This window comes from Microdochium trichocladiopsis (assembly GCF_020744255.1).
Source record: "Microdochium trichocladiopsis strain MPI-CAGE-CH-0230 chromosome Unknown B0I36scaffold_6, whole genome shotgun sequence".
Taxonomy (NCBI): domain Eukaryota; kingdom Fungi; phylum Ascomycota; class Sordariomycetes; order Xylariales; family Microdochiaceae; genus Microdochium; species Microdochium trichocladiopsis.
Window position 1 is genome coordinate 30,836 of NW_025763549.1, and position 9,172 is coordinate 40,007.

Consider the following 9,172-nt stretch of genomic DNA (forward strand, 5'->3'; position numbering starts at 1 on the left):
ACGCCTTGACCTTCTCTACGCATTGGAACGCAATACCGCGTGGAACATGCTTCTCGATAGGAAATCCCGCCTGCTCGACTTGTTTAGTGTGAAGACACTCTACATCAAGACACCCAAGGCGTGGTTAGCTGGTTATCTGTCTCTAGTCCTTGCAAAAGATCTAGTTTTATAGAGCTGTTGCACCTTTTACACATTGCACAGATGTTAGACATAACACAGAGCTTTATACCTTGGTCTAAGTCTGCCGACCCCCTGGTGACCACCCCTCCTCGCGACCACCCCAAATCTGCGCATGAAGGCATCGTCAACCTCACCGTCACTCTGCATTAACTCTACAACCGGTCGTTCAAATGGCTTCAAATCAATTGCCCCCAACCTCAATGCAACTCTCTACGTCACTGTCGCTTTCATTTGTCTCCACCTCGTCGTCGCTGCTGTCACTGTCGTCGCTGCCGCTGACGTCAGACCCTAACTCACGACGAACCTGCCTCATCGCGCGTTCGACCTCAATGACGGTTATAAAGTCCTTGTTAGGGTCTGGTTCGACTCTTTTGCGTTTAGTAGGCTTCGCTGCATCTAATGCAGCTTGCAGGCGGTTATTTTCATGCTCGGCGGTGGCGCGCCAAATGTTCGAAGTGTCGAGTACTTTCGCAACCTTGTTAAACAGCTTCCGGCAGGTCGCAGTACCCAAAGCCTTTTCGCACCGCAACGGCTCAAAATGCAAGCTATGAACATCGCGAGATGTTTGTGGTGTTGCGACATCGAAGGCGCAAAAGGGCGACAAAAAATCTGCCTCCCATCTGGTTTGAGGCCGATTTGGGCAAGTCGCAGGTGCCGCATCACCCACATGTACCACGAAGCGGGAGCCCATCGGCTTCAACTTATTCTGTGGCCACACCCCCGTACCTTTGAAGCTAGCAAGTATATTCTCTTTGTTCAGCTTCTTCTGGCGAGCAAGATGATATGCTTCAAGGAACTCCTTCTTGCCAGGGGCCTCGTTCATGTTGTTGTACGCAACCTCTGTGACCGACTCGCGGTAGCACGCCTTTACCGCCGAGAATACCCCTACGTCGAGAGGCTGAAGTACGTGTGATGTATGCGGTGGCAAGTACAGCAACCAGACCTTGTTTATGAAGCATTCTGCCATGAATTCCTCCGTCGTGTGCGACCTGTGGCCATCGAGGAGCAGGGTGCGCCACTGGCTAGCCTCTGCCGGCTTCGTTGAGGGCAGGAACACCTCTTTTAGCCACTTCAGAGCAATATCATTGCTGGTCCACCCGTTGGGCGAAGTCTCGAAAAACCACTCCTGCCATTTGTCGAGTTTGACGTCGGGAAACCACTGCTGTTGGACGGATTGACCCTTGAAAATGACTAGCGGAGAAGTCGAAGTACCGCCTGCAGAGATGGCTTCGATTATCGTGATCCAGGTCCTCCTGGCGCCGTCTTTCTTCAAGGTGAACTTTCGCAAGGCATCGGAGATCACGAGCCCGTTGTGACCTAAGCCTTCTGCCACCCCACACTCGTCGACGTTCCATATGTTCTGGGGGAGGACCTTCTTGTCGTTCAATGACGTCAACCGGCCGAAGAAAATGTCGATATTGGCCTTCGAGGCACCGTCGTACCGTTTGTATTCGATGAGTCGTGATCTCGAGGTCCTGATCGATGGGTGGCGGCGGAGGAAACGGTCGTACCAATGTACGCCAAGTCGCAGCGACGACCCGTCGGCGGCGAGTAGGCGCATCGCGAGGTGCTTGAAATTGCTTCAATGGTGCAGCATAGCCAATTACAGCCTGGTCAATGGCCCAGCGGACCAAATAAGCCTCCAGATGGATAGAGAGGGTTTGGCATACCTGATACTTCTGCTGAAAAGTTGGCTTAGATTTGAGGCGGCGACGTAGGTAAGTACGGTCGATGTCGTGCTTTCTGGCGGCCGCTGCAACAGGTATACCGTCCTCAACGTCATCCAACGCGCGAAGAGCGCGCAATTGCACGTCTTTTGGGACCATGACGATAGCCTCACTTCTGGGGGTTGTAATGGTCTAGGCTGGGGCGCGTCACGACAGAGATGATCAGGTTTATATGGGAAATTGTATGGTGGGGGGATGCGTCGCGTCGCGACGCGACCCCTGGTCACGATGGGTGGTCACCAGGGGGTCGGCAGACTTAAAACCCATAATTGGCAGAGTTCAGCAGCCAACTCCCTTATGTGCTCTCCCTCGTGGTAAGAAACTCAATCTTCGCAACATTTATTACTTACTTATACATGCATAGAGGTTCGGTACATGGTCTACGACTGTTTAACGCCAAGTCGTGGAACAACCATTTGTCTGAAATGGTTTCAGAATAGCCAAAGAGATCAGTCGAAAGGAACTTTTGCTTTACCAATGGTGCCCAGACTCTACCGTGAGGAATTCCTTCCTGTTCTCACGAGGTTCCAATAGACTTAACATAAAAACAAAACACTCAACCGGGTTGGGAAAAAAAACCATTCACTTTATCTTTACAACTTATGACTTTGACTATTACTGATATCACCGCTCTTCAGCTGGTCAAGCTGGAACCCCGCCGCAATCGCACTGCCCGCATCGAAAGACGCATCGGCCATACTGCACGCCGATGTCGGCATCCTTGAGCCGGAGGCAGATCTCGCGAAAGTGCTCGTGGTGCCTATCCTGGGCCTCCTCCTCCTCTTGGCTGCCGTCCTTGTCCCCCTCGGCACTGCTCGCGGCGCCGTCGAATATCAGCACGGCCGTGTGGTGCTGGTGGCAGTAGCTGCTGACGGCGTCGCTGCCGTTGCCACCCGGAAATTGGTGAGATTCTTAGAAGATAATTCTGATAGAGGTTGCTACGCTCTGCCTGGTTCTTTGCTAATCAAGAATCAAATGGTTGCTTTGGTCAGATTTTGATATCCATTACTCGTTGTGTTAAAAGCAAACGTTTCCAATTGGCCGCTACTATACGAACAAGCAAGCCATTCCTGACGATATGGATGTCTCTTATCTCTAACTTATGCTGTCGGGCGCGAACAGTAACGCAGTCTATCATCATCGGTCTCCATCGTGAAACGCCCATTCGCCTCTGTAAACGCACGCGGAAGCAGGACGAAGGCGTGTAACGAACACACATATAGATAGTCGCAAAGGAACTATAAGCAGATGGTGACCGCTTCCCATATTGGTGTGACCGCCTACATCTCATGATCATGTCAAACACGCTACTCATGAACAGACATTCTTTTGTGCTTCCGATGGAGCCTTCGAGCCATTTGGCGAAATCAAGCTCGAAAACGACGTTGCCAGATGAGGGACTACTGCTTTTGTATCGAATGCCGTCTTCTTTTCGGCGGCTCAACTCGTCCCGGTTGTGTCCAGGGATGCAAGGTCGATGACTGGGCAAGAGATGTGGAGCTGACTTTAACCAGCATTGGCCTCATGCGGATTACGTAAGACATACCTACAGGTACAAAGCCTCGTTTGTTTTGGCGGCTTCGACCTTTCACACTATCCTCCTTCTTCCCCTCTTAAGTCGGGCGATTATCCTGTCAGCCACAGTCTTTTCAGATAAAGTCATGGATTCAAAAAAAATCCTATGGGAATATTTCCATCATCTCCCAGACGGGCCACTTCGTACGCGTGCTTGCACGTTTTTGGAGTCCATCCGTTGGGATGAACTGATAGCATTCGCTGCTGCGCACGGACAGACTGGCTCATTTCTACCACTTGTTGGGCTTGGTCACAATCATATGGTTCGGATCATTGAAGCACCGGACGGCGCTCGATGGCTTGCCAGGCTCGAATTACCTCATGTATTGGGTAGGCAATACTGCGACGACATCCTTGTCAACAAGAGAAATGCCGAAGTCAATGTGGTCAGATTATTGCAGGACAGAACAGACATACCTGTACCACACATATACGCTCTCGATCTATCCCCTGATAACGTTGTCGGCGCTCCATTCGTTATTTTCGAGTGCCTGAGCGGCAACTCAGGAATGGATATCCAGATGACAATTCCTCGCCAGCATATCGCGAAAGTCATCCGGGATCTTGCAAGGATCCACGTAAGAACACCCGTTTAACTGCGCAGAGAAGTACGCTGACTATCATGAGAAGGTTCAATTGTCGCAGGTCAGACTCCCAAAGATCGGCTCGATCATGCGGCTCCACGCCGACGGCACAGTTGAGCTGGGTCCGATAGCTGGGGTTGGTGGCCCATTCGACACCGCCTCCCAATTTTTCAAAGCATGGGCAGCTGCGACGCAGTTCCCGCGATCAGCGGAAGACATACAACGGGCTTCAGGTGATTACGCAAAACGCATTCTCGATTCCGTCTCAACTTTCCCCCAGTCTATCTCTGAGATTTCCGGCATTTCAGTCAGAGACTCTGGGCCGTTCCCGCTCTGGAATCGCGATTGGGGTTGGAACAATACGATCTTTGACGACGATCTAAACCTGCTGGGGGCAATTGACTGGGAGTTTACTATCAGTGCTCCGTGGGAACTTTCTGCGCAGTTTCCACATGGCATTAGCACAGTGCCCTCGTCGATAGATGCACCTTCCAATTACAATGACGATGGCTCTCCTAAAGATGCCGAGCTGCGACAAACGCTCGAAGATCAGAAGGCATATCTCCGCGCCATTAGGGAGGCGGAAATTCACATCGGGACGGATCAACTCTTGTCGCAAGCTCTTTGCGACAGAAACAGACATGATGTAGCACGCGCAATGGGTCTTTTCGAGGATGGAAAGCTTGGTCTTTATTCAGAGGTCATCAAACAATACGGGTCTTCCTAGTGTATTACCATACGATTGACAGTAAATGACCAACACCTATGATCCTTCAATTCTGTGTACCGCAATCGCACTTTTCACCGCGCTTGACCTGTTTGTTGCAGCTGAAGGCCACGCATGTAGTGTAAGCGTTTCCGCTGTAGTTGTAGAGCTCTGTGTGTGATGCTTGAAGCCATGCTAACGAGCTCTGCCCAGTAGTGTTCCTCTTGTCAGAATCAAAGCTTGGGTTCAATCATATCGTGGTGCTTACAGTGGAGGCGGTTCTGAATGTGTTGCTATTAAGAATGGACTGTTGTCTTGGCGAAGTCAGTGCTACTGAATGGGTAGGGACTCGCGCGTCATAGGGCAAAACTCACGGTTCGATCAGCCGGTTTGCGAATGGTGAGAAGCACGATGGTAAGTTTCGTGAATATAGTCGAAGAAAACCTTCAATGTCCTACCAGCTTATATATGAAGGATCCCATGGACGGCTTCCTAGTCAGCACGACCTACAGCGATCTGCGCAATGGTTCGCGCACCACGGGGTCATGGCTGCGAGCAGCAACGAGAATCAGGGTATCATTGTTGGACGCACAGCTTAGGCACATCAAGACTGAGATTTGTCATACGCCACGGTCTCTGGATTGTCCAGTCTCAAAGCTTTTCTCATCCAATCTAGGCGACTTGCACCACAACCATCTGCAGGCAAATTCATAAGAGGCAACTGGGATCGCTTGCGACAGCCTTTGTTGTGAAGAAAGACAATGGGCGGCTGATGTACCCGTCTTGTGCCGTGATGAACTCGAAAGGCTCACAACATGGTCGCCCGTCTGGATTGCTCAAGCATGATGCTCTCACTGCCATGATACCCAATCGGCCGTCGTCCTTCTCTTCCTCTGCTCCAAACACAGCCAACATTGCTACCAGGGGCACAATCATGGCGCATATCCGGTCACACCAGCAAGGTTATGCAGCACTTCAAATCGCTTGGCACATGCAGGCAACCCTGCCTTGGAGTTCAGGACAGACAGGTTGAGTGACGAGCGCCCCATCAGCCGGGTTGTTGTCCCCATCTTTTCGTCAGACATGTACTGCAGCTTCTGCCCATCGTGCTTGGAGGCTCTTTGTTAGTTTTGTGAGCGTCGGGTGTTTGCTTTGTTCTCACGGTTGAGCATCTTCAAGGCGTGACGAGTGAGCCGGCGCCTTCCCCTCTTCTTCTTGGACAGCTGCCCCTCAAACTGGAGATGAGAGTCTGCCCGTCGCTTTCTGTCTTGAGAGGTCGAAGGCTGACAAGGCGAACAGCGCGGACAGTCTGATTGTGGTTGTAGGACCTGTTCCGGATCGCGCGAGCCTGACGGTATCTGACCCTCTCGATGCTCCTTTGTGAAAGTACGAGTTTCGCTCAGTCTTGCCCTTTTGGATTGCGGCTGGTCTGAGTAGGGCTCGACCGCTCGTTCTCTCTTCGTGGTCCCCCGTCCCGTCATATGAATGGCTGCTATAAATACCTTCGCGATGCGCCGCCCTCGTCGTTGCATTTTGGTGAGCATGGCATACTCCTCCTCGGCAGCCCAAATATCCTGGAGATGATCCCCTGGTTACCGAGGGACGGCCGTGGCCTTTCAGCCGGAGATTACGATGACTGAGGTTGCTGTGGCGGAGGTTTCTGTTGATGAAGTGCCCCTGAAGCCGCCCCCCTTGAAGTAACGACCACCGAGATCACCGCATCCGAGTCAGAGCCTCCCCAAGTCGCGCCCCTGGAAGTCCCCACCACCGAAATCACCACGTCAGCATCTCAGGGCACCCAGACCGTGACCACCTCCCGCGACCCCTCCTCCCTCCTCACCGCCAACAACACCTACACCGACTGGACCGTTAACACCCGCGCCACCAAGCACATCCTCGGGCGCCCTTACCAGGTCATCATTTTCGACGGGCCTTTCAATCCGGATCGTGAGTGTTGCTTTCTTCCTTCTATTCCTTCACCACGGTCTCCCCCCTTGCTCAAGCACACCGTGGACGCTCCTCCCCTTTCTTATTGTATCTCACCTCCGTACACATTTTTATTTCCCCAAAATGGGAATTACCCAGTTCACTAAAATCCACCACAGGACTTCATGCAAGGCGAAATCCCCTCCCTCGAACCAGAGCACATAGTCCCCCACCTAAAAGACCACCTGCACTGGCGTGTGCTGGTGGAAGCGGGTGTGGATGTGCCGTGGGAGGAGGTGCCGGGGTTGGTGGTGTGCGTTTCGTCGGCGGAGGTGAGTTTTGACGAGAATGGGATTCGGAGCTATTCGACGGAGCATACGGTGTATCCGGAGAATACGGATGGGAGGCCGGCGGGGTTGAATGTTGGGGAGGAGGCTTAGGCGGTGGGGAGTTGAGCTATGGTGTTGAATGAACAGGCTGACATTTGGCTTACACTTGAGATAGAACCTAGCTAGAGTGCTGCACTGCAGACTGTTGAAATGACATGGGAAATACCGACTTGAATCTGTTCCACTTAATGTCTTTGCCACCTTTGAAGGCTTGAACTTCACTCAGTTATCTTAAACGGCTGCGGGTCCGTCGGCACCAGCGTCGCCACGCTAACATGCGGCCACGTCAATATTGCGCCCGGCCCAAAATTCAGATTCACGGTCTGCGAATACTGGATCTGGATGCCGGGCACCTTGATTGTCTTCCTCTCCGTGACACCACCCGGTGGCGCCGTGATCGCAAACTTCGGCGTAGGCGCCCTCGCTCCGGGAGGAAACGACGCCAACAGGACCTGCGTCTCACCTTCTTCCATCTTGTTGACAACGACGTCATACTCGATCCGCTCGATGTAGAACGTGGAGGTCATGAACTCGGTGTGAGCGTTCGGGTCGTCACCCTCGCCGGGCGAAGGGATCATGACACCCTTGACTTGGCGCGTAGTGTTTGCGGATATGACCGGGGGTTGTACGAACGGAGTTTGCGGGCCGGCGAGGAAGGCGATGTTGGCAGTCCCGCCGGCGTTGAGTTCAGAGTTTGAGTTGCCTGTGGTGACCTTGAAGGTGATTGTTTCCTTGATGTCGAGGTTGCTGGTGTCGATGGCATTTTGGAGAACGAGATTGGGGTTCTGGATGATCTCCGTGGTGACTCTGCCAGTGCCTTGGGCGTTGAACTTCTCGAGGTTCGCCGGAACCCGTCGCGTAAGGTTCTCTCTCTCGGCGTTCATCTCCACTTTAAAGAACTTTTGTTTGTCCTCAGGCCTCCCGATAATGAATGGCGTGGTGTCAAGCTTGTCGAACTGGGGAAATTTGGGCTCTCCACCGATCACGGTGGAGGTGTTCCTCTCGGGAACGAATCCTTGCGCGTTGATTGTCGTACCGTGAGGAATGGAGGCCATGCGGCAAATGGTGTCGCGGCCCCCCTGGAAGTCGGCCGCCGGAACGTGAAGCCATATGCCGGGCTCGAAGTGAATGCCGGAACCCTTGCTGGACCTTGGCTTATCGCCCTTTCCAGTCTCCACATTGGTCGTATCCTGGACGGTTTGGAGATAGGCAAGCCCGCCGAGGAAGATGTCATCCTGGTTACGGAACCCACGGTTCGGGATCTTGCCAAGGGTCGGGCCAAAGGTCAGTTGCTCGGTGGTGAGACTGAGGAGCAGCCTATTGTCGTTGGGTCCGTCTCCACAAGAGTTGCCGAGTGTCTGGAAGGTGCTCGGTACCCAAATCAAGTTGAACCCATTGCCGGCGTAGGAACCCTTGAACTGCTCAAGCGGGAAAGGGAGAATCTTCTCAGGCTCCGACCCCGGTCCGCCTGGGACATGGAGCTGTTCGTTCTTCTGAGCTTCATCCGATGCCGGCGGCTGGTCTTCCGTCAAGGGTACCTCCTCGCCATCGCGAGACAAGCGCCTGGAAAGCTTGGATGTTGGGGCCTTCTTGGGCCCGCCGCCGACTGGGCACCATTGGAATCCGGCGAGATCGAGGGCAGGGGCCGGGTGTGTGATGTTCAATGGAGCAATGATATCCCCGTCGAGGGTGATCTCGCTGGCCATGATGTATGCAAGGGTTGGAGATGCGCGTCAAGGAAGTGGCTGAGTGCAGGAAAGATGTGCGAAACGATCTGGTGAGAAGTGTTTGGTTGAATTACTGAGGTCCGCGAGTCGGCGAGCAAGGGCGCGGGAGCAACAGAGCTTTATAGACTAGATGAGACCATCTCTGTCAGCCTGTCTTGGATCTGAACCACCGTGTCCGGACGGATGGATGCTCGTTCGCGGCCGCCATCTTTGAGTGCGTGTCTTGATCGTACCGGTCGAAGCTCGTTCTGTGATTCGCACAAGCGCCGGGCGCAGACTTGTGTGTTGCTTCTTTGGATGAAGGGGGGATCGCGTCCGTGTGGCTGCTTACCATGTTGGTGCTGTGGGATGCAGTGTT

General features: G+C 53.2%; 4 protein-coding genes across 4 annotated transcripts; 2 read left to right on the forward strand and 2 right to left on the reverse strand.

Annotated features, from left to right (window-relative positions):
* Window positions 1-3,514: 3,514 nt before the first annotated feature.
* Window positions 3,515-4,836, forward strand: B0I36DRAFT_268838 (uncharacterized protein). Its single transcript, XM_046151252.1, has 2 exons — window positions 3,515-4,060; window positions 4,113-4,836. Exons 1-2 carry the CDS (start codon window positions 3,569-3,571, stop codon window positions 4,791-4,793), a joined length of 1,173 nt encoding a protein of 390 aa, XP_046011029.1. The 5' UTR covers window positions 3,515-3,568; the 3' UTR covers window positions 4,794-4,836.
* Window positions 4,837-5,899: 1,063 nt separating this feature from the next.
* On the reverse strand, window positions 5,900-6,467 carry B0I36DRAFT_324508 (uncharacterized protein; the record flags this gene model as incomplete). The annotated part of the gene is made up of 1 exon (XM_046154116.1): window positions 5,900-6,467. A coding segment is annotated over exon 1 (306 nt), but the record flags the coding sequence as incomplete, so codon positions are not given.
* A 126-nt stretch (window positions 6,468-6,593) lies between these two features.
* Window positions 6,594-7,255, forward strand: B0I36DRAFT_324510 (uncharacterized protein). Its single transcript, XM_046154117.1, has one exon. It carries the CDS (start codon window positions 6,884-6,886, stop codon window positions 7,136-7,138), a length of 255 nt encoding a protein of 84 aa, XP_046011031.1. The 5' UTR covers window positions 6,594-6,883; the 3' UTR covers window positions 7,139-7,255.
* B0I36DRAFT_126023 (uncharacterized protein) lies at window positions 7,115-9,172 on the reverse strand. The gene is made up of 2 exons (XM_046148115.1): window positions 9,146-9,172; window positions 7,115-8,940 (listed from the first exon to the last, which is right to left on the reverse strand). The coding sequence occupies exon 2, from the start codon at window positions 8,791-8,793 to the stop codon at window positions 7,306-7,308; it is 1,488 nt and encodes a 495-aa protein (XP_046011032.1). The 5' UTR covers window positions 8,794-8,940; window positions 9,146-9,172; the 3' UTR covers window positions 7,115-7,305.